Below are 26,055 nucleotides of genomic sequence, written 5' to 3'. Positions count from 1 at the left end.
TCTTCTTCCCTCCAGGCCTCAGAGGTTCGCTTTTCTCCTGTATGTGTTTGCCAAAAGCAAAGGTAACTAAAAGAACGTTGCATCAGGAGGCATTTTATTTGTTTGTTTGTTTGTTTGTTTATTGTCACACTGCACGGCATGTGGACCAGGGATCGAACCTGTGGAAGCGTGGAGTCCTAACCACTGGACTGCTGGGGAATTCCCAGGAGGCATATCATTAATACTTAGTAAAAATAAGTCCCTGGCCTATGGCAGCCTCAGTTGACAATCAGGGGCTTTTTCCTATTTATTCATTTCTCATCGGAAGGGAAAACTCAGAGGCCACTAGGCTGGTGGTGAGAACAGAAGGCTGCGTTTCATGACTTTAGTGATTACATTTCTACTGTTTGGATTGGCTTTAAAATGCTTGTAGAATCTCAAGGCCCCTGGCCACCAGCTCAGCGATGGTCTAAACACGTGACAGAACTGCTTCTCTGATCACCCACAAGCAAACCCGGTATGAAGGGTCAGCTATCACTGGGCTTCAAGCTGCAAGGAGAGTCCCGGGTTGACTGTTTCCATGGCCACGGGGATTAGCACGCTGCGTGTCAGTCGGTAGCGAGGAAGGTGGTCTCTAAGGCGCTGCTTCTTGGATTTGAATGTGCACCCAAGTCCCCTGGGAATCATGTTAAAATGTGGGTTCAGGCCTTCCCTGGTGGCACAGTGGTTGAGAGTCCGCCTGCCGATGCAGGGGACACGGGTTCGTGCCCCGGTCCCGGAGGATCCCACATGCCACGGAGCGGCTGGGCCCGTGAGCCATGGCCGCTGAGCCTGCGCGTCCGGAGCCTGTGCTCCGCAACGGGAGAGGCCACAACAGTGAGAGGCCCGCGTATCGAAAAAAAAAAAAAAAAAAAAATGTGCGTTCAGATTCTGTAGCTCGTGGTGAGACCTGGGATTCTGCAGTACTCACCAGTACTCACTCACGGGTGCTGCTGATACTGTGGGTCCACATCCCACACTTTGAATATACGAAGTCTTGGGTTCTAAATCTTTTAATTAATGCTGAAGATAAAACACAACCTCCGTTGGTTTGTGATCCCTTGGGTTGTACATCTTGTACCAACCATCCACTCCCATGCTCTTAACCTGGACGTACGTGAACAGAAATTGAATTTCTGCAGCGACCAAAAGGTGATTCCCATTTCTCTGATAATCCCTTTATGCCTCATGAGTTTGCAAAGTAAACCTGCTACAGTTAAAGTTGAGCTTTAATAAATGAGCTGAAAATATGTTCAGCCTTTTACTATTTGAAACATAGTTCACATTTTGCTGAACTACAGATGCAGGACTTGGGAACATTTGTTAAGGAAGGTAATGCTGAGGAAGTAGTTTTACAGTTTCCAATCTGTTACCCCTGTCAGGACTCAGTTCAGCCCTTGCCTCCAGCGGGGGGTCACTGCCATCAGAGCACCCTGGCGCCCCTCTGCTTGGTGTCCTCGCGCTGCACCAGGACCAGCTCTGCATCCTGTTCATCCCTGGATCCACGTGCTTCCCAGAGTAACTGGCACCCGTGCTCAATGCATGTTAGTGAAAAAAATTCCCATTGGAATAAAAATATAAAGTAAATTACGGCATGTCACCCTGGTGGAATAAAATGTACCTGGGAAATTATGGTTGCAACAACTCTAACAACATGAAAATTTTATACTATGTTAAGTGAAAAAAACTGGATGTAACCATGCACCTTTGTGTGTTTACAATTTTTAATATACACAAATAATAGACAAATAACAGGAACGTGGGAAAGAGAACTGTAAGCTAGTCAAGATGTAGATTATAGATGATTTAACTTCCTCTTAAAAATTATTCCTTTCTTATGACACAGTTTCCAACAAATTATAGGAAAAAAGAAACCACAAGAGTAATATTTTACTATTATTAGACATTATTTGTGCTTCCCTCCACATATTTAATTGCAAAAGTCCACTCTACCTAAGACTCCTTTTAGAGAAATTAAACAGATTTTGAAAACATTTCATTAACTATAAGAGTGAAATTTTTATAGTTATGTTAATGCTCTCATTTTTCTTGTAAACTTTATAGCATTCCCTAAAGTTTGATGAAACGTACAGGGCCCTTAAGGAAGAGCTCTTGTCCTCATCCAGACACTCAGTAAAAAAGCTGTTAGGAATTCCCTTTATCAAATGAAGTGCAGCAAAACTCCCACATCTTTCAATCCAATTCGGTAGTCTGTTCCCCAGTGCCCTCCTTTTCTTTTGGCCTCTGTACTACCTAAGGTTTTTTTTTCTAATTTATTTTTAACATCTTTATTAATATAATTGCTTTACAATGTTCTGTTATTTTCTGCTGTATAACAAAGTGAATCAGCTATAGGTATACATATATCCCCATATCTCCTCCCTCTTGCGTCTCCCTCCCACCCTCCCTATCCCACCCCTCTAGGGGGACACAAAGCACCGAGCTGATCTCCCTGTGCTATGCGGCTGCTCCCCACTAGCTATCTATTTTACATTTGGTAGTGTATATATGTCCATGCCACTCTATCACTTCGTCCCCCCTTACAATTCCTCCTCCCCGTGTCTTCAAGTCCATTCTCTACGTCTGCATCTTTATTCCTGTCCTGCCCCTAGGTTCATCAGAACCTTTTTTTTTTTTTTTAAGATTCCGTATATAAGTGTTAGCATACGGTATTTGTTTTTCTCTTTCTGACTTGCTTCACTCTGTATGACAGAGTCTATGTCTATCCGCCTCACTGCAAATAACTCAATTTCGCTTCTTTTTATGGCTGAGTAATATTCCATTATATATATGTGCCACATTTTCTTTATCCATTCATCTGTCGATGGACACTTAGGTTGCTTCCATGTCCTGGTTATTGTAAATAGTGCTGCAGTGAACATTGTGGTACATGACTCTTTTTGAATTATGGTTTTCTCAGGGTCAAACCCAGTAAAATCATGTCTTTGTTTCCATCTTACATAAAATCTAGCCTCAGTAACAGGTATGTCCCTTCATCTTTCTGCCTACAACCTTTAAGCTTGAAAATAATGTTACTAGGTAAAACCAGCTAGCAGCTGATATGGTCACTTTAACCTTTTGCATTTTCACCTGAGAAGGAAAAATTTTGTTCAGAAATTTGACAACATGAGTCTGTGTTGAAATAGTTTGACTGATGATGAACAAAGTCTCTTTTCGTTAGACTAACCTGTTGATTCCTTTCCTTTATCCAGATGGACCCTCTTCTTGTCTCTTTCTCCCAGTTTTCCCCTACCAGTTTCTATCTCTATCTCTTTATCTCTGACTCTTTCTTCTCCCTTAAGTTGATCTGTACTTCTAGATAAATGTCTTTAAATTAATTTATTCAAATATTTGAGAGATTATATTTACATGTACAAATTCATACATACACTCACATCTGCACGTTTACGTTGTGTCATCCTCATGTTTCTAGAAGTGCAGCATTCATGAGAAGAGTCTCCTTTTGCTCACCTTGTACCTCTGGAGCCTATCATGTCACTTAATGTGTTTTCATTGAAAGAATGAATGTATGAATTGAAGCAGGAGCAAATGCTATTAGTAGTGAGGTAGGAACTAGTGTGGAAAACCAATAAGTTACTAGAAACTCTTACGATTATAGTTTGCGTGTCCACATTGATTGCCCTTTTCTCGTATCTCCAATCATGTCACTTCTGTTGATAAATATTTCTCATTCTCCTATGATTCACTACTTGCTGTCAATCCACGGCCTTTAAAAGATGTTTACCCTTTCATTTTCATACCAATTCCCCCTTTTCCTCTGAAAACTGTGGACAACACTCAAGAAGCTGTAATTCCATCTCCTTCCTGAACTCGGACAGCACTTGGTTTTCACCTCTCTTACATCATTCATCTCATTCTGCTCCATCATTTAGGAACTTGACTTATGACTCCTACTAGGTTCTAAAGCCCATTTAAGAAAACAATGATTTCTCACCTTTTGTATTTTAATCTCTGGCATTGCCTAAATTGGTCCCTGGAACATCACTGACATTGGCTGAATTGAATTTAGAATTTGAGACATTCTGTACAGTTCCTTTAAACAATGTTTATCAAGAGATGGAGAGCAGAAATAATTTTCAAAGAGTAAGGTTCTCAAGGTAAAAGTCATATTTATTAAACTTCTCTGAGGCAAAAACGAGCATTGCATTTTCCACAAATAAAAAGACTTTGGTGCATTTAATGTGTTCCTATAAAACTAGATGTGCTATACATTGTAAGGGATTTTTACAGATTCTTAGAATAGTATCTCCTTTGTATGGAAGATGGGGAGGAGAGTGAGTTTGCACAAGAACAGGTCAAATGTATCTTTGGCTGGCCAAGGAGAACAATGTAAATTCCTTATTTTATTTATAAATTCTGACTCTGTTGTCCCAGAAGTACTTCGGAGCTACTGATGATCTGCTGGGAGTCTCCGATACGACCTCTGTCACTCTCATATTCCTCCCCTTCACTGTTCTGCAGTATTTGTATGGCTGATTTATTTGCCAATCTCCTCAACTTGACTGTGGGCTTTGGGTGGACTTTGGCCCCATACTTAGTCCTTGACATAGAGTAGAGGACAAACGTTTTTAAATTGGGTTGTTTACGCAAAGCCCCATAGTGAATGATGATTTAAAGAAGAGAAAACTTCTATCGGTGGCTATCCTGGAATGTGTGAATATAATTTCATCATTTACTTTAGTATTTTTCAAATGGTGCTCCTCCCTGGTGGATGGGGGCGTGGGATGGAGGAAGGAAAGGCAAAGGATGAGTCTCTAGGGTCCCTAACTTCACTCCAGCTCAGGTTTCTGTTTTGTTCAGGCTTCTGTAATTTGAACAGAGTGTTATATGGCCATAGGGTTTTTGTTTTGTTGTTGTTTAAGCCACGGACTAGTTAGTTTCCAAATATCAGTGCAGTTGAACCATGACAAAGAGGAAAATCAAAGGAGCTGTGGGAATGATGCCTATATGTGTGCCTTAGTAATTATTATAAAAGAGAAGAATCTTAAAAACCAAGAGAAATTAGTATTGCATTGAGTGTTTGGTGCTGGAGTAGGGCTTGCTTCTGACTTACAAACTTTTAACTCATGCTACAAAGGTTAGAGAGGACAGAAAACTTTTACATTTGAACAGGTGTTTTGAGACCTTTGGAAGTAAGTTTGTAAGTTGAGTTGCCTTCAGAGACAACAGAGGTACATCATTGTAAAAACCAACCCATCACTTTTCCAGTAGTTTCAGCAAGAAGACGTTTGGATGCAGAAGTCAGGTGGGAAATGTTCAGAGTATGTTTATTCTTGAAATATTGGTAGACAAATCTTGATATCAGAGATATTGCTTGACATGTACATTTTATTTGATCCTGCATCTTTGGCTTGAGTAACATCTCTCTTGGAAAGACTTGCTATACCTTTACTCTGTTTCGGTGGAAAAGCTATCTTTTTGATCACATTTCTTTGCAAATGTTTTCAATCAGTTCTACCACCTGCAAAATACCAAAATAGTTGAGGAGATGGGTCTTTCCCTCGGGTTCCCTATGCCTTGATCCAGGACATCATTCATTTACCCAAAATAAAACTATTGAATTCAACATGTACTAAATATTATAGAGCCACAGACACAATTGTCGGGGAAATACAGAGTGAGGACCTTGCTGAACATTGTTTGACCTACATTAACATATCACACTCAGTTCTAATATTTTCTGTTTTACTTTCTCAATATGTCTTCCTTTTCTTGCTTATTTGAAGACTTATTCTGATTAATTTAGTACTTATTAGAATAAAGATAATATTCTGATTCCAGATTTCCACTGGAAAAATACTGGTTTATAATTTTTCCAAGCTGTTCACAACATGCATCTAATAATCCCCTGATGAAGAGTTTAATGATTTCTTTGCACTGGCAATCTGTCATAATGCAGCGCCTGCGAGCTCTTCTTAGTTAAACCATAGAGATGAAAGAAAGTCCAATCTTGATGAGCAATTCATTCACATTTCTGTTGTTAAGGATGTCACTGTTCAATGACTAAAGAAGCACCCAAGTCTCATTAAACCGTCACGCCATTCGGGAATGGCACAAGGTGGACCAAATGAAAAAGGAACGTGCTATTTCTGAACTTAATGCCAGCTCTCCTGCTTCTCTTTTGTCTGGTTCAATACATTGAAGTCTCAGCTAATGCTCTTGACAAGTATGTACACTTTTAGTTACCAGCCAGGTCTTAACTTTCACAAAAGAACGGCTGGAGACCTTCTAGCCCTGAGACAGCTGCTGAGATAAAAGGCACCTTTCACTAAGAAACACTCTTTCCTCTTGTGATGTGCCCTAAAATGCAGCAATGCAGCCACTGGAGGGGGACTCTGAAAGCCAAGGTAGAAAAAGAAAATTGCTGTATTCATGGTTGGCAGTACAGAGTTATATGTAGTTGGCCATACAATTGCAATCTTGCTGGTAAATCAAGATGTGTTGCCATGGCGAGATGGCTATAAGAGGAAAAACAGATGGTGCTGGTTGTATTGGAGACAAAGAAATAAAAACTCCAAGTCTCCTTCTATGTAAAAGTTGTGTAGAATTCAATAATTTAGGGAAGAATAATCAGTCTTGCACTACCATTTTCATCACATTAATTCAGAAATCTACCATGCAAATGGTTACATTATTCATGTCTGTGTTTCCCAGCTCAGGAGTTACCCCCTCAGTCTGCTTGTCAAACCATTTCCCTTATTTCCTCCAACTCAAGTAAATGCCCATTTTATTTACTCAATCTATCATGATTTAAAGCAAGATTTCCCACCAGATATTTTCACTGCAAGTTCTCTCTCTCAAACAAGTCTCTTTTCTTTTTCTAAAGAAAAGAGAATCTTTTTTGACAAATATTTATTGTACAGATACATTATGCAAAACACTGCTATACTCTTTGTATGTAAGCTATCTGATACAAATATAAGCTGACCCAGGCCCTGGATTATTAACATATTATATCTTATGCCACAGACTGTTTTGCCCTCTAATATTTACATGATGAGAAAGAGCGTGCAGTATTTTTTCCACTTAACAAAGCCTGATTCATGAGTTTCTAAAAATGTGTAATTTAATAATGAAAAATGAAATTTTAATCACTATTACCAAAGAGGATTTCTTCTTTTATTTGTTCTGATGTTTAGCATTAAACAATAATACTGCTTGATGGAGAACTAGATAAGTATAAGTTCCCACTTGGCCTCAAAATACAGAGATGACCTATGTCATCAGTTTCCTAATAAAGCATATCAGTGGAATTTTGTTTCCTTGAAGTAAGACCTTTTTAAATTCCATGAGAGGAACATGTAATAGAGACAATATATTACTTGAGATCAGAAACATCTTTGGAAGATGTATTTCTGGCAGAATGGTAGAATAATTTCCCTGAACATCACTGCTGTTAAAAACAACTGGAAATTTCAGATTTAAAAGATGTTTTAGTTGCATCAGTGAGTTAACAAGACACTAAATTCTTCTAAACTTGAGCTTTATTTTCAAAGCTCAAAGAATGGGGAAGAAGAGACAAATCCCAAAGGACTGCCCAAGCTGGGAGTCTAATAGAAGATGCTTCTCATAAAGCTGGAACCCCACACATCTACAGCTTCAAAATGAAGGTGAGAGGTAGACCCAGACTCATGCCCTAAAGACAAGCAGAACTGTCTTCCTCCAACCTTGCTACTAGGTGGAAAAAAGTTAAAATGTCTCCTCAGTATTCACAAAAATAGATTAGTCCTCACACAGATTTGTAAGCTAAATTCACATCACTTGAGAGATCCAGAGAATATATAAGTAAAGAATTTAAGTTAAAGTGGTGGTAGTAGGCTATTAGTGTCTCCAGGCACCTGGCAAATACAAATGAAAATCCAAAAGGAAATAAAATTCCTTTTGGAGGTTATCTGCCTTCAAAATAAATCACAAACTTTCTAAAAGATAAAGTTCCAAGGACCTAAATTCACAACCAACAATTCAGAATATCCAAAGAACCAAGGGGCCATACCCATAAAGCAATGAATAATCAAATAGCTGAATCAAACTCACAAAGATATCAGTCAGGGACAGAACATGAGATAAGCATGAAGTAATATGCTCAAAGAAATGAAAGAGAGGTTTTAGGTAAGGAAAGAGCACAATGACTAAGCATATTTGAAAAAATCAAATAGAATTAACAGAAAATATATATATATATATAATATTAATTTTTAAAAACTCAGTGAGTGGGTTTACCAGATTTGGAAGAGTGGAGAAAAATAATTAATGGGAAAATATTTTGTGAGGACATTATACAGAATACAATTCAGAAAAACAAGAGTTAGAAAATATAGAAGATTAAGAGACAGGAAGATGGAATGAGAAGTCTATGTGCCTGAATGGAGTTCTGGAAGGGAAAAAAGAGAGGCAGAATAAAACAAGTGTAACTATTTGAAGAGAATTTTAGCTGAAAATTTCCCAGAACCAATAAAAAGCATCAATCATTAGATGCTGGAAGACCAAAATTTACCAAGAAAGATAAATTAAAAGCATTCACACAAAGATACATCATAGTCAATCATCAAAACTTCAAGAACAGGGCTTCCCTGGTGACGCGGTGGTTACAAATCCACCTGCCAATGCAGGGGACACGGGTTCAAGCCCTGGTCCGGGAAGATCCCACATGCTGCATGGAGCAACTAAGCCCACGCACCACAAATACTGAGCCTGCACTCTAGAGCCCTCAAGCCACAGCTACTTAGCCCACATGCCACAATTGAAGCCCATGCACCTAGAGCCCGTGCTCCACAACAAGAGAAGCCACTGCAGTGAGAAGGCTGCACACCACAACGAAGAGTAGCCCCCGCTTGCCCCAACTAGAGAAAAGTCGTGTGCATCAACGAAGACCCAACTCAGCCAAAAAGAAATAAAATAAAATAAAATAAAATTTAAAAAATACCTATTAAAAAAAAACTTCAAGAACATAGAGAGATTTTTAAATCTATTGGAGGGATGGGACGAAGACATTGCCTTCAGAGGAAACATCATGAAACAAGACCCCACTTCTTACTAACACCATTGGGATCCAGCACATTTTTTATTGTGCAGAAAGTAAAATAGATTTAATGAGAAATGTTTTTAAGTGTTTGAGTAAAATAAAGATACTTTCAAGTGAAGACAAATGGAAAGAATTTGCCACCAGGAGACCCTCAATTTAACTAATTTAAAAGTATATTCTTCAGGAAAAAGAAGTTTTCCTGGAGAGAAGATCTGAGAAACAAGAAGAAAGGATGAGCAAGAAGCGGTTATATATGTGGGTAAATCAGATACAAACATTGACTGAATAAAACAATAACAATAATAATTCAAGATAGAAAACTATATGTAAAAAATACCTATTGAGGGAATTATAGTGTTCTAAGATTGTATTGTTTGAGAAAAAGGGTAAGATGATGATTAACTTTAGACACTGATAACATGTATATATGCTAACAAGTCTAGGGTGATTATTTAAATAAAAGTAATAAAGCCTTGAAACTAATATACTTGAAACTAATAAGGGGATAACATGGAATGGGAAAAAACTGATCATTTCAAAAGAAGGGATAAAAGTAGAAATAAAATCTTAGAAATGGCAAGAAAAAGAAATACAAAGCAAGGGTAATAGAAACAAATACACATATGTCTTTAATCACAATAAACATAGTTGGACAATAAAAGACAAAGATTCTCAGGCTGAATTGAAAATGATAAGCTGAGTCATATGCTTATGTCATTTTTTTAATGTGAGTTTCTTATAGATGGCATACAGATAGGTCATGTTTTTTAATCCACTCTTCCCATTTCTATCTTTTAATTGGTGTATTTAGACCATTTACATTTAATGTGATTCATGATATATTAAGGATTAAAATCTGACATTTTATTTTGTATTTTCTATTCACACTTTTTTCACATCCTTATTTTCTTTTCCTGCTTTCCTGTAGATTATTTGAACATTTATTAGAATTCCATTTTGATTTATCTATAGTGTCAAATAATTTTTTTTGTGTGTGTGTGTGTGTGGTACGTGGGCCTCTCACTGTTGTGGCCTCTCCCGTTGCGGAGCACAGGCTCTGGACATGCAGGCTCAGCGGCCATGGCTCACGGGCCCAGCCGCTCCGTGGCATGTGGCATCTTCCCAGACCGGGGCATGAACCTGTGTCCCCTTCATTGGCAGGCGGACTCTCAACCACTGAGCCACCAGGGAAGCCCAATTGTCAAATAATTTTAACGTCTCTTTCCTCTTGGTAATGACATCTATTGTTAGTCTTTTTTCATTCAGTTTGAAATCTTCCTGGTTCTTGGCCTGGCATCATAAATATGTTCTTCTGTATCATTAATAACACTGCCATATGGAACAGTAATTATACTTATTGCACATAAAATTACAGGAAAAAGCATTATCCTTGTAAAGAAATTTACAAATGTGGATCTTCACTAGAAGCAAGGGAATGAGTGTGTCTGAGATGAAAGCTCAGGATGTTGGCAGTGTATCTCTGTTCGATCAGTGTAGCTCATAAAATTAACACTCATTCAACCCCTGTCACTAGAAGAGGGACCAGAAGACAGATAATATTGACAGGTTCTAATTCATGTAGTTGGTTTATACACTTATAATCTAAAAAACTGGAAACCAAGAGGCTGATCAAGCTTCCTGGTCCTTTGAGAAACATTTTAATGTCCAAAAAGTATAAGCATGGTTGAAAAGTGATTAATTCAGTTTGTCCCTTGAGACTCTGAAGATCAGACACCCATATCAAGTTGATGGAGACTATGTCACCAAATTAGATCATAGCTGTTTGTTAGTGATAACTGTGAAGAAAAAAATAAAATGCAAGTTTAACACCAGAAACACCTCAATCATTGTCTAAGGTTTTCACTAGCTCTGCAATTAGAGACATGCTCCACGGTCAGTGGTTTGCTGCATTGTCAGCATCTTTCCCAGGGTATGGACAGCAACAGGACACTCAAGCAGCTGCTACATAGTGAACTGCCTTTCTCTACAAAGAGAAAGACAAAGAGAACCATCAAAAGAAAAATAGACAGTTGAAGTTCACCTACTTTAACACCATGAACTGATTATTACTTAAATGTCTATTGTACATTCTAATTTTTCAAGTGAGAATGTCTTCTTTATAGCATAAATACTTTGGCATGTTCAAGTTTTTTCCATATTAGTTTCCAAAGAAGAAACATTTAATTTCCTTCCCAAATGAAAAATCTAGTTCTTGCTGAAAATGTATAGTTTATTATTTTTTTTGAAAATGTATACTTTAAAGGAATTCTTTAGAGAAGGAATTTTGCAGGTGGTCTCTACTACAAATAAAAATGTGAAAAGGCCCTTAGAGAAACTTTCATCCCATAACCTTCTCTCTGTCTTCTCATGCTGGGTTTCCATTTAAGTAAAACCTCCATGGGAGTCTTAAATGCCACAGCAGGCGTGTTCCTGCCAGCTGTTTGTATAGGTCACCCAGCCGAGGGGTTCAACTTTAGTGTTCTTGGATCCATTATGGCTCCACTGGAGGGTTGAAATTTAATCTTCAAAAACTGTTCTGTAACAAACTGGCACTTTGGGCTTTTGCTGAAATAGTTGCCTTCTTCCTGGCTTGAGCTATTCATGAACTGGAACTGCATTTTTTTTTTTTTTTTTTTTTTTTGTGGTACGCGGGCCTCTCACTGTTGTGGCCTCTCCCGTTGTGGAGCACAGGCTCCGGACGCGCAGGCCCAGCGGCCATGGCTCACGGGCCCAGCCGCTCCGCGGCACGTGGGATCTTCCCGGACCGGGGCACGAACCCATGTCCCCTGCATCGGCAGGCAGACTCTCAACCACTGCGCCACCAGGGAAGCCCTGGAACTGCATTTTTTAAGGTCAGCTTCTGCTTGGCAAAGTTGGAGGAGTTTGGCTGGAGGAGAATTTCTGGCAGGGGAAGGATACTTAGAAGCTGAATCAAATGATGTAATCACCCCATTTAGAGATCAAGGGACATCTTCAAACAAATACTAACAGATTATTCCCTTCTGCCTAATTTTTGTGAAATTCTTACCCAGAGCATGACTGACTTAGTATGAAGAGTGCTCACCGCCCCGTTTCTTTTTCTTTTTTCTTCTTCTTTTTTTTTTTTTCGGTACGCGGGCCTCTCACTGTTGTGGCCTCTCCCATTGCGGAGCACGGGCTCCGGACGCGCAGCCTCAGCGGCCATGGCTCACGGGCCCAGCGTCTCCGCGGCATGTGGGATCTTCCCAGACCGGGGCACGAACCCGTGTCCCCTGCATCGGCAGGCGGACTCTCAACCACTGCGCCACCAGGGAAGCCCCGCCCCGTTTCTTTATGGCATGGTTCGTCTATGTCTCTTATCAGTGTCTGCAGGGCTAGCAAACAAGTATGAAAACCCCCCTCTTGACAAGAACCAGTTGGTAAAATGTAAGAATCTTTTTTTCAGACTGTGTACTGCCAAAGGAAATATTTTGAAAGTTTATTCAATTTTAAGAGCCTCATTTCCCTTAATTAAACCACAGTTTGAAACTTTGTGTATTTAGTTAAGCTCACTGGGTTGATATGAGAACAGTAGTTATTAAAATAATCCCTAACAGTGAGTAACCCAAAAGTTATTGTTAGTGGCCTTTTAAGTTTCCTTCTAGGAAGCTTTTTGCCCAGTCCTTACCTATTATTTCAGTTATCCTGATTATATTTAGTTTAATCTAAATTGAAAAGCACTTGACCTTTTGTGCACATATCCACAGATAGAGAGGAGAGGGCTTCCATACCTGAAAAGAAATCGCTGATGATATTCTAATGATTGGATCAAAAGTATTTTAAAACTTTTTTGTTTGCCTCTTTAGTCTTTCCACATTGAATTCATTAATCATTACTTTAATAATATGTATGTAAGATCTCACTTCCTAAAATGATCTGGTATCATGTGATTTTTGCAATGCCTGCCCCTCAAAGCAGACTCTGGGCTCTAGAGAGACCAAAAACTACAAATTCTCTTTCAATTAATTCTTCTTGAAAAAGTCAGAGTATCCTGAACTCGGTTATTATCAGAGAGTGGCTTGAGAATAAAAACTTCTATGTAAGTGCTGAGTGTTACTATTGATCATTAAGTATCACTAGACATAGCCCAAGTGATTATTGACATGAAAGTGACTTTATCTAGGCACGAATAAGGACTTATTCATTATCTTTTTATTTCAAATAAGGTATTACTAGGATATATGATATATGCCCTATTATATATACTGAGAACATTTATCTTTTTTTCCATTATGCCTTGTTGACAGAGCTTTATATAGATACTTTTGTGGATTTAGAGCTCTATTTCTTTACATCAAAATTCTAATACCTGTATCACAATTTTTGAATTATAATGCTACTTCAGTGAATTTTTCTGGAAAGAAATCTTCCTATGGATGCAGGAAGCTTTGAGAGAAGTTCTGGTGACTTTGGCAATGGAGTTGGACATAGCAGGAGCTGGAATCACACTATCTCAGATACGGTTTTCTGGGGCTGAGAGAGGGTTAGGGAAAGCTCTGGGCTCTTCCTCGATGGGTCAGGGCCTGGCTGAGATGTGTACACACCTCCACCACACATCAGGGTCCCATCCCTGAGAAAGGTAGAATTGAGAGGGCCGGAAATAACAACTGTGTGGTAGGCAGAATATTGGCCCCCAAAGATGTCCACATCCTAATCACTGGATCCTCTGAGTACATCTCCTTACATAGCAAAGGGGAATTAAGGTCACAGATGGAATTAAGTATTCAGCTGTGGTTAAAATGGAGAGATTTTTCTGAATTATCCAGGAAAGCCCGATGTAATCAATCACAAGAGTCTTTATAAGTGGAAAAGGGAGGTAGACAAGAAGGCACTAGAGGGATGGCAGCATGAGGACTTGACCCATGGTTGCTGGCTTTGAAGATGAAGGAAGAGGGCCAAGGAATGTGGGCAGCTTCTAGCAGCTGGAAAAGTCAAGGGAAAGAAATATCCCTTGGAGACTTCAGAAGGACGGTAGCCCTGCCTCCCAAGACCTTGCTTTTAGTACAACAAAACCCATCTTTGTTTTGGCTTCTGAACTACAGAAGGTACTATACTTCTATAAGTTTGAGTAATTTGGTAGCCCATTCAAAGAGCAGCAGTAAACTAATACACAACTGTTAGCATTTATTGATCACCATCAAAAGTGCTTGACGTGCATATCCTAATATTTAACTGTAAGATTACTATTATCTACCTTTGATGAAGAAACTGAAGCTTGCCTAAGGTAGCACAGAAAGTAAGTTTCTGAAAAATGCAACTTGCCTCTTCTGACAGACAGAGAGAGAGATTGCTCCACTTAGAAATTTAGGAGTAGGAGGAAGGAAGACTAAATCATGAAACAGCCCACTATGTTTCCTATATTATTTCTATCTCTTGTGATGGAGCTTATTTCAGAATTAACCTCATTAAACAGTGTGCATTTTATTGCATGATTTCAGGGTAGTAGGATCGAAATAACATAGGATCAGGACATAAAGATGCTAGTCTGTTCTCTGATGCTAATTAGCTGATTGTTCTGAGCTTCTTTGTATAAAGATAATAATATTTATCTTGTTTTTTAGCATCAAATTAGATTAATAAATATGGAAAAATGTAAGTGTTAAATAATGTCCCACTCATAGTATTATTATTCTCTTGGGCTTTAGAGCACTTTTTAAAATTCGGTAGCTTGGGCTTCCCTGGTGGTGCAGTGGTTGAGAGTCCACCTGCCGATGCAGGGGACATGGGTTCGTGCCCCAGTCCGGGAAGATCCCACATGCCGTGGAGTGGCTGGGCCCATGAGCCATGGCCGCTGGGCCTGCGCATCCGGAGCCTGTGCTCTGCAACGGGAGAGGCCACAACAGTGAGAGGCCCGTGTACCACACACACACACACACACACAAAAATCGGTAGCCTATTCTCTGACATACTAAGAAGTTGGTGAAACAGTTGTCATTCTACCAGTTGATATGACTCGATGCATGAAATATACTAAAGAACTTTCCCAAGTGAATTTGTAGTTCTTAAATGCCCTTCACATGCCTCTTTCAGCTCATCAGCCTCCATAAATCTGTCCATGTGCAGTGCAATATCTGTTCCTTTTTAAACAGGAAACTTTCCTTGATATGTTACCCACAGCTGCTTATTTCTTCAAAACATAGTTAGCATCACAACATGTGATTGTTTTCTGATTTCCAAAAATTGTTTCCATGACCAAGTAGCTTCTATCCTCATGATTGAATTGTAAGGGTAGGAAATGCCTATTCAATTTCTTTGAAATACAGGGACTCAAAATACATAGACAGAAGTCAAGAAGCCTTTTCAGATGTTCTGGAGACAATTGCTGAGTAAAGCTAATTCAAGGAACAAACTTCAACAATCGCACTTGGCATCAAGGAAAGTACTCCTCCTCCAAACCCTATGGTTCCACCTCCCCCAGCTACATATGCACTCGTGGTCATTCAGGCCACTGGGGAGGGTCTGTTAGACTTGATTAGTTAGACTTTATTCATTTCACTAAATGATTGGTTACTGGTTTCACTGGAATAATAGATTTTGCCTTCTAACACTGCTACCAAAAATAGTACAAAATCATGCAGAAACTGTGAAGCCCTTAACACAATCGCTGTCTTTACTGGATAAACCAAATCATGAACAGGCCATATCTAGAGTTCCTGGATCCATCGAAGTCTGTGAACACCCTAAGGCTTGGTTATCTCTGTCTATAGACAAGAGAAACTTCTCTAAAATAGCACCTGCTTTAATGTAGTGGTAAATCTGCAAGTTATTAGGACTTTTTGTGGCACATCTCTATAAGTAGAGATCCTTCTATTTATTTTTTTAGAGCCATGAAAAAATATTCACAAATTATGGCTTAAAATACAAGATCGTAATTTGGCCTAGGCCAGGTCTATGAACACAGAAGTTTGGCATCATCAACCTCAAGCATGAAAAGTCCACTGGGATTGAGTAGCTATGAGATTCTAGAGCAAACGAAGCAAGGATGATGGGCTGAGGGCTACACAGACTTTCCAGGCATAAAGAAACCTCCTCTAATGCCCAAAAGTTATTTGAAATGACCTGGGATGTATCAATTTAGCCAATAGGAATGTTAGAGCTTTGAAATTCCCTCTTTAAGGAAAGATTCAGTCCTTCATGGTTATAAAATACTTACCTCATGAATTCCTAGAGTACAGGTTATATAGAAGAGAGTATCAGTCACACAGTATGCTTTAATTTCACAGTCTTTTCGGAAACCATGGTTTGATTAAATACTTTCCTACGATTACACTAACATGAGTAACCCTGTTTTGAATTGTGTCCGATTCTAGTGAGCAGAGAAAAGTCCCAGGGGAGTGGAAGGAAAAGTCAGCTCACCGTGAAGTTCAACCTCCAAGTGTACTCACTTCTTAGGAATGAGCATTCTTACCCAGCTTCTGTTTGGACAAGAGCATATTGTGTAGATCCAACCTAGGTAAATGACCAGGAAAATGTTTGGTCACCTAGAGTTTTTATAGCTCTTTAATTAAGTGTAAATAAATTTTCACAATTTGTAATAATTATGAGCTTTTAGGCAAAACACTGTGTGAAGCATTAAACATAATATATGGATCGATAAGAAAGTTACTGCATTTGAAAGGTGCCCCTGTTTGTCTCTATCTCTGTTGCTTGGGCGTACTAAGGAAATAGGGACACTTCTTGAGCTATTGGGAGTATGTGTGGTTAATATAGGATGTAGTTAATGATTCATATATTTATAGGAAATATTTTCACCTTGGAGCCTGATAAAAGGAAATGCCTGACCCTCCAGGAAGAATTTGAGAACACTCCCCCTTTCCCTTGCCATACTCACGAATTTATATAGAACATTCAGTCTCTCCCAAGTTCTGTTAGATATACTTTATATGGTCAGATTATACTTACATTTTGTTCCCTAATCATAATGAAGACTTCCAAGCTTTCTACAATTGGATTCTGAAAGTTACAAGCCAATAAGCAACATTCCCATTATAATGGGTGTGGGATAATTTTCATGCAGCCCAAGTATGATCTAGGGTTACATTTCTGTCCTTACAGTTCCAGTGTTGCCATCCCCATGCCACTCAGGGAGAATGTTTCAATGGCCTCTTCATATTTACATTCAAAGTCATGCCCAATTTTAATTTTGTCAGCTTTTTTTTTTTTTTTTTTGCGATACGCGGGCCTCTCACTGTCGTGGCCTCTCCCGTTGCGGAGCACAGGCTCCGGACACGCAGGCTCAGCGGCCATGGCTCACGGGACCAACCGCTCCGCGGCATGTGGGATCTTCCTGGACTGGGGCACGAACCCGCGTCCCCTGCATCGGCAGGCGGACTCTCTACCACTGCGCCACCAGGGAAGCCCTGTTAGCATTTTTTTTGTTAGTATTTTTGAACCATACTTTCCTTGCATCAATGGTTTGGTCTCCTTCCTCCCTTCCTTCCTTCCTTCTTTCTTCTCCCTTCTACTCTTCCTTTTTATTAAGATTCTGGTTGCCTTCGTTTTTTAACTTGTTAGGAAAATGTACATATTCTTTTCCATCATATTCTTATAACTCCCAGAGTCTTACCTACTTGACCTTTTACTTAGAAATGAACCTATTGTTCTTTAGGCCACTGCTTCCTGTTCTGTTTTAAACTGGTGACAGGTTAATTTTGCTTTCTCTGAGTGTCTCCTTGCCTTTTTGTTTTCTTGAACTCTCTCCCTTTATTTAAACCTCAAGTTCTTCCAATGTCTCATTCATTCTCTTCTTTGCTATGGCGTCTCCACAGAGCCCTCCATCCTCCGCTTTCATCTGGACCAGATGTTTCCCTTTGATGCTGCATCACACATTTGATCACTCTGCCTTTCACTGCTCTCCTGAATTAGAACCACTATTTTCTAGGTGCCATATTCAGTGGTGTAGAGATAAATATTTTACCATAGGCTCTCATCACAAATAAACAAGACCTTTTTTTTTTTTAGCATTTCCTGATGTCCATGTTGTAAATATAATGGCCAATGTCAAGTTCCCAAAACTTGAAGTCACTGACTGTGGAGTTGGAAAAAGATGTACCTGATCCATGCTCCCTGGCTAGCTGCAGCAGCTTGAGCACATCACTGATAAGACCATTTTGACAGAGATGTTTTTAAAATATATTCATGCTTTTTTTTGAGTTAGCAAAGCACCTGGATATTATTTAATTTCATTCTGTGGCTCTAGGTCATCATTATTAATATCAAGCTCTAAGGCAAAAAGTGGTATCACTAATGATGACATTGAGAGAGAATATATTTGCCTCTAAACTAAATGACTTAATAGCTGAAGGTGGAAATTAGATAAAGTAATTAATACCAAATGCAGTGGTACTTTGTTTACTTTTGAAGGGCCTTTTGTCATTGTTAGCTAACTTTTAAAATACAATACTCAAATCTAGCTTTCATGGTTTGTATAGTTGTTTTAGCTGCCTCTTGCCCAATCCTTGATATGGTCTCTTCCCGTCTGTTTGTTGTTTGTTTATGGCCTTTTATTTGTGCTTTTATTTCAAGTCACTATAAATTCATTTTAAGTTATCAGAGAATGAATATCAATAAGTAGACGGGGTGCCTCCAATAAAGAATGCAGATTTTCTAATCAGTGGTGTTAATTCGGCTTCCCTTTCATTGTGTGTGTTTTCTTTAATATCATAAAGGAGAATGCTATCCATGCATCTTCTGACAGAAAAGAAAATGGGGTTTTCTCTCTTTGAAAAGTTCATTTTAAAGGTTTTTGTGATGCACGACAGCTTTAAAATAGGGTTGCTTTTCAGGATGAATTGCCCGCAGCTTCTCTTCAGGATTTTTTTGTTTTTTTCTGAGCACATCCATCCTGTTGGACATAAAAAGCTGCATATGTACATCACTGATGGGCCAATAAATAAAATGCTGCATTTTTAGGGAAAGGTTCCTGGGAACTAATTAGAGTCACGAGCAGAGAGAAACAGGGGGTTGAAAACACCGTGCTGCTTCTTACCTTGCTCTGATTATTCTGTGTTTTAGCCATTTCTGTGCATCTTCCACTTTGTGAGTGCAGGGAATGGTGACAAATCACTTGATAATCAGGAAACACCCGTGAAATGAATGTGGTTCAGAGTGGTTGTCTTTAGGTATTTGCTCGTTTCTCTTCTCCTCCACAGCTTACTGAAGGTGAATCTAAACCAAGGTAAATTCAGCTTACTGGTTAGAGGACATTTCTTTATGTCCAAGGAAATTAAAGGCATATGTATGTATGAAGCATACACCTGCCACATAACTAGAAAAATACCTAGGGTACCATTTTCATTTCAAATCTGCAGTTTCTTTTGCTGGCAGTATGGTTAATCGTGGGATCATTTTCTTAGAAATACTATTTTATCAAAGTAAATGTAGAAAAATGCTTGAAATGTGTAAGATTTGTGTCCAAATACAGCAGGCAGAATTATAAAATTTTTAGATATAAAATGCAATAAATATCATTTGTACAGGTAATGACATTGTTGGCATTCACTGGACTATATAAAATTCATTTTAATATATTATCTCAATAAAATATGGTTCAAAGGAACTATGTAACTCTAGTTTTAGATCGGGACTACAGTAAATAAGTAAGCTCATTTTGAAGAAGGATTTATTATCATTAATGTAAGTAAGTAAGTAAGCCCAGAGTAAATAAATAAGCTTCATTTTGAAAAAGTGGTTAGTCATTATAATCAATGACAATCTAAAGAAAGGAAAAAAAAAGAACAGATAATTTGATAATTCATGTTTCACACAGGAAGGCACAGATGGGTAGTTTTTGTTATTGTTTTTGTTTTTGTTTCCAAAATAATAATAGTCCTAGCATTGCAAGCCTGGGGTTACTGTTCCGAATGGGTTATACTAAGCCAATAATTTACTAAAAATAATGATAAGTTAATATGATAAAATATGATATCATAAAATGTTGCCTGGATTTACTACTATAGAAAATGATTTCAGGAGTAAATCTCTAATTCTCCAAGTCTATGAATACTTGAAGTCATAATACTCAAATTTATCTTAGTATATTTTCTGAGAGAAGTTGCGTAAAGCAGTACATGAAATGGGCACCACAATCTTAGTGACGATGGTGTCCATAGCTGCGATTCAAATTGACTGCAGCCTTCTCCAGCTGTGGAACCAAGATTAAAATGGTCTGCTGGTGCTTGGGTTAGATGCTCATGGGCTCTCTCTGCTTTGTTGCAGCTCGCAGCATTAGAGAGGCAGATCTTTGACTTCCTCGGCTTCCAATGGGCGCCCATCCTTGGAAATTTTCTACATATAATAGTCGTCATATTGGGTTTATTTGGAACCATTCAGTACAGACCTCGCTATATCGTGGTGGTAAGTCTTATTATTACCATGTCTTTTCATATAAACACTGCAAAACTGTTAGGAGAAGAAGTAAATCATTTTAGTTGTTCCCTTTGATATAACGTGGCTTGGCCATTCTGGCCTTCATTACTGAATTCTGTTGAGAGATGATTACCTGTGAGAAAGAAGAAGACTCAGTGAATGTTTACAATGAAAGCAAAGCAACGTGACTGTAAGCGTGAGATGCATAGTGAGACTCACAGTGTAATTGAAATCAAGTTTCACAAGGAAATTTAAGATGTGGTTTGGATGGAGTAGGACTGGATGTGGTCTTGATGTTAGATGAGATATAATTGTACCTTAACTATCATGTCAATGGCATATGTCACTAACCCTAAAAAGCAAACCGACCTAGCCATAACTGTTTACTAACTGATAGCAATAATACAGTTTAATTTTAATGGACATAGGACATTACAAAGGCATGTGCATTTATTTAGTACTCACCCTTTAAGGTATTGCATACTGTATATTACTGAACATTTCTCCACTTTGGTAAGATAAATTTGAAACATAAATCCATACTCCAAACTGTGACATACATGGTCAACACACCCTCCATTGTAGGGAAATTTAATAAGGGATATTCTGCGCTCCGCAGTTGACTGGAAGTTATTTCCAGTAATAGATTTCTTCAATGTAAAAAGAGGGGAATATTTTGGGCTACATGTATAAGAAGGTTGTCAGAAATACCAAGCATGTATAAGGAATTGTAATGAGGGGTGACATACTCTAAAATGTTCATTGAGCCTGAATAAATATACAATGTTCAGTAGAATTAGTGAATATTTTCTTGTAATGCGATGATTGCCTCACTAGAAGAAAACTATAGACTTAAAAATATGCCATCTTTGTGTTTTGGTTTAATCCAGTCACACCTATCAAAAAGAAAAAAGTTATAAATTTTTCTATAAGTGCCTCAATTCTCTGTTTGCATCTCAAAATTGGCTTTTGGGTATCTTTCATCATATCACACAGAGGTGAAGGTAACCAGCCCACAGCACAGACTCTGCCCTCAAAATTGCTGCTCCAGGCACATTGGAACATTTCTGTCACTCAGCTGACTGCAGTGACTAAACAATCCTTGCTTTACTCTTCTTCCCTGAAAGATAGCCTCTGCTAAGCCACTGTGTGATCTACTAAAAAGGTGTTTCACAGAGGTGGACTTGCAGCTCAAGAGACTTTAATATGCATAATAGCAAACTATTATTGGATTCTATGTTCTAGTTTGTTGCTTTGAACACAGAGCACTTTAACTTATACAGACTTGTCATTGTATGATGTTGTTTTCTGCTGAAGCACAATATGCCAGGTGACTGTGAAGCCAGTGGCTTCTATGGGATGAAGCTGTCTGTACACATTAGTGACGGATCTAGTCCTACTGCTTTTACCCTCCATATTAGCTGTACACACTCTTCACGCAGCTCCTGCCTTGGTTGAGGCTTTGCAGTCTCTTGCCTGCACATGGACTTCCTGCTTGCCTTCAGCTTCCTCCCTGTTAACGTGTCCCTTGTACTTTTTCTAAATCGCTGGCTTAAAACCCTTCACTAACTCGTAGCAGGACAAAACCTAAGAATATTCTGGGCTGCCCCACTTGACCAAACTCATCTCACAGTCCCTACTTCCTTCCTTCCTTTCTCCCCCTCCTTCTTCCCCAATATCTGTTTTTTCTTAACTTTCTTCCTTCCGTTTTTCTTTTACATATTCATTCCTATTTATTGGGTTTCTACACTGTACGTGGCATTGTGTTCAGTGCGGGGAACAAGGTGAGCAAATACAGACAGATGTGTTTTCTGTCCTCCTGGGTACTTACCTTACAGTCTAGTGAGGGCAAGTGGGTTTTATCAGATAATCATCCACATAAACATTAAATTGCAACTGTCACAAGTGTTAAAAAGGAGAACATTGTGCCAGTAGATGTATAATGGAGAGATCCCTCTGAGCCTGCAGAAGATGTATAATGGAGAGATCCCATAATAATTCTTCAACTGAATAGTCACCTTTAAGAGCCTTCTCTGGCCATCCCCCTTCCAGGCTGAGTGCCTCTTCCTCTCTGCACCCATAGATCCTGGTGACTCTATCCTATCTCTCTACACGGTTGCCATCCTTGCTTCCAGGCCCGTCTCATCTCATTCAACAGTGTCCTCCTGTATATGTATACGTATAGCTGATTCACTTTGCTGTACAGTAGAAACTAACACAGCATTGTAAAGCAGCTATACTCCAATAAAAATTTACAAAAAAAGAGTGTCCTCCTGGCAGGTAGACGGTGCTTGTCCATGGCTGTATTCTAAGTTATCCTGATGTGCATGGGCCTTTAAAGATGCTTAATACTTGATTAAACAAATAATAAATTAATTAAAGGTTATTGGATGAAATTATTTTACTGGATGGACTAGACGGTGATTTCTTATCTCAGAACATGGCAACAATAGTTCTGCAAAAGAAGCTGGCCTTACTGCCTTGCTTCTTTCAATCTGAACGCCGGATTTATAAGATAAAATAGTATGTGCTGCTCTGCCTGCACCTACCATTAGCTGACTTATTCCTTGACTTATTTTTTTTCTAATAAATATAACACTGTGGGCCCCTGACACTGTCTTGAGGAGGTCCCATGGCAAAGACTGTTAGAAAAATTCACCCAAATCACAAAATGAAAGAGACATAATTCCCCTTTGGTTACCATCAGTGCTGAGAAGGTACAATTTACTATTTCTACATTTATTTTTAGAATATAAAACCAACTTTGTCATATGGTGCTCTTTCGCTGATTAAAATTTATTTTAGCTAAGGTACAAGGTGGAATATATACATTAGGGATGCCAAGTGTAATCATAGCATTTGAAACACATTTTGTGTTTCCTTGGCTCTAGACAAAATGAAGCAGAGTGTGGGCTAAGTCATATTTAACAGTCATAAAAAGTAGTGTTCTGGAATCAGCTGTTTACTCCTGTCTGCTTTGCTCCTATGTCAAATATTTTAAAATCTTACTTGCAAATTCTAGAAAGAGATTCTGCACTACAGTTATTTAAATCTTTATTATATCATGGATAATAATTTAATCAAGCGGTTTTACATTAATTTAAATGCAGAAATATTAGCTAACTTGACAGTTTTTGAATAAAGATTAACATTGGAATTAAAAGTAACTCAAAGCTTCCTTTCTTTAAAAATTAAAAAAAGAAAGCCAAATAAGTATGCTAGGCCCATAAGTTAGTTATTTGGACTTTTATACAAATGTCCACATCCAAAGAACTGCAACTTGCTTTCATTTGAGTTGTTATACAGGGAAATATCCCTACTATGTCATCATAAATCTCCCTCCAGAGTTATCGCTCAACAGGGCAGTTAAGAGTGTTAGGTTTCCATTCAGTGGCTCAGATTTATTTCCCCCTGGACATGAATACTAAACTCCAGAAACTATTAGAACAATGAGTGAGCAAGGAACCTACATTTTTTTTGAGTGAATCTAACATATTGAGTATAATATTGTATCTGATTGATACACATGTAAATGAATGAATGAATGAGTGGCCTTCCTGGTAATTGGAAAACAAACAAGCTCAGGAAGTAAAAATAATTTATGTTATGGACTAATTGCTCAATGAGAAAGAAATAGGCTGGGAGACTGCTAAAGTTCATTTCAATTAAAAAATGCTGAAATATCTTCATAAAACTATGCAATATCCAGGAAGCCACAGAGAGCACATAGATGTTTTACCATCTTTATGGGCATTGTCTAATTAAATTAGGATTTAAAATATGTGTACTGAACATAAGCAAAGTAGGATAGATAAATAGGTTGATAGATTATATTTAGATAGATAGATGATGGGTAAATAGATGGATAGATAATTATACAGAGTGATTTTTTTTTTTTTTACTTTGAGAAGTTAAGTCTTCTATACTTCAAGTATATCTGTGTGGCTGTCTGAGCTTGTAGGCATACTCCATGATAACCAACTGGTATTTGTTAAAAATGTAGTTTACCTCTTTAATTCTAGTTTCAATTACATTATAAATAAATTAACCCACATCAAAAAGAAGAGAGGGAGGATAGTCAGTGTCTTATACCATATGTGGTTCTAATACTTTCTGCTTAGGCAAAATTCCTTTGGATGTGTTATTCATGTTGCTAGAAATCCTTTCCTCTTACCTCTGTGTGCAGACTTGAGTCTCAGGTGCACATTGAGGTATATGGTTTCCATCTCATAACAATCCAAAATTCAACCGTACAGGTCTTCTTTGTTCTCAACAAACCAGTGTATTAGAATAAAGAAACTTACAATATTGCTTTTAAAAAAGCTACGTATTTATATAACATAGGACACATTAATACCAAAATACAAAAGAAATCATTTCAAAAACATAACCAGTTATAGAATATATATGAATGAATGAATTTTTGGTAAACTGGTAATCTGGTGAATTGGTTATTTGATAAATTGCAGAATTTGGGGAAGTGTTAACTTGCAAATTAATCTGTAGTCCTTTTCCTAAGATCTTTTAAAATGAAGACTATCATGTAATGCCCAAGCACCCCAGCTCTGGAGTCAAACTGCCAGAGTGCCTCTCCCAACTCTGACACTAACTGGGTGATCAGATGATTTCCTCTCTACCTTTGTATTAATGTGACGGCTAGATGACTTAATCTGTGTAAAGAGCTTATCACAGTACCAGGAACGCAGAAAGCAGCGGAGTAACTCTTGTTAGGAATTTCGGAGCTGACGGTTGGAATCTACTCAGCCTGATCATTTTATCTTTGAATGTTTGAAAGTGACATCAATAATACAATTTATGAGGGATCAGAATACACTTCAGTCACTAAGCTTGCGCTATGATTTTAAGTAGAATTTTTTGTTATGTATTTTTTATAACTATGAGTTGATTTACTTTTCTAAAATAATACTTATGGGTTTAGGCTTGCAGTCCTAATAATTAAGAATCATGTGGTTTTACAGTTAATTCAATTCATTTTCTTACTTTAGTCTTGCTTTATTTTATGTCCTTCCCTTAACCTTTATCACTGGCTTTTTCCTCCTGAATTAGTGGTCAGCACTACTCTGTCACTCAAATGTACCCATAATTATATTTATTTAGAATGAAAAATATCAGATACCAGATGCCATCTGATTAGCAACATCTTTAAAATGTGTTGTGGTTATTGTGACTTTATCAGTTTGCAAAAAGTATACATTGAGAATGTAGATTAGCTATTTTGAATATTCATGGGAATATTTTGTGGTTCAGAAAAATGCACTTCAATGCATTTGGTGCATTTTTAAGGGAACATCTAAACCCACTCACACTAGAAGACCTTGCCAGCAGAAGGTATCAGGTCAACAATATCAGCAACGACCAAAAGCCTAAATATATATTTTAACTTATGTTAACTTTTTAACATATTTTCCAACTCCTCTAAATTTCCAGTGATTTTGGAGCCTTAACTCATTATTATAAATGTATTATTCTTTTTTTTAATGTATTATTCTTTAAAAAAATCATAAATGACAAAGATACAAAATGTAAATTGAATTTTAGAAAAAGTTTAAAAGCTTCTGATAAGGTTTGTAATAAGATCATGGCTATTT

The 26,055-nt window shown here is 38.1% G+C and overlaps 1 protein-coding gene across 1 annotated transcript in view; it reads left to right on the top strand.

Annotated features, from left to right (window-relative positions):
* NKAIN3 (sodium/potassium transporting ATPase interacting 3) overlaps nucleotides 1-26,055 on the top strand; it is a gene marked incomplete at both ends in the record, with an annotated part of 522,360 nt that overhangs the window by 249,522 nt on the left and 246,783 nt on the right. Inside the window, one exon of the mRNA XM_082601112.1 lies at nucleotides 20,297-20,434. Within this exon, the coding sequence (XP_082457238.1) occupies nucleotides 20,297-20,434 (138 nt within the window). The remainder of the gene's footprint in view (nucleotides 1-20,296; nucleotides 20,435-26,055) is intronic.

This window comes from Mesoplodon mirus (genome assembly GCF_964341445.2).
Source record: "Mesoplodon mirus genome assembly, chromosome: 16".
Taxonomy (NCBI): domain Eukaryota; kingdom Metazoa; phylum Chordata; class Mammalia; order Artiodactyla; family Ziphiidae; genus Mesoplodon; species Mesoplodon mirus.
Note: the sequence above shows the minus strand (reverse complement) of the source record. Positions and strands in the feature narration are given on the sequence as shown.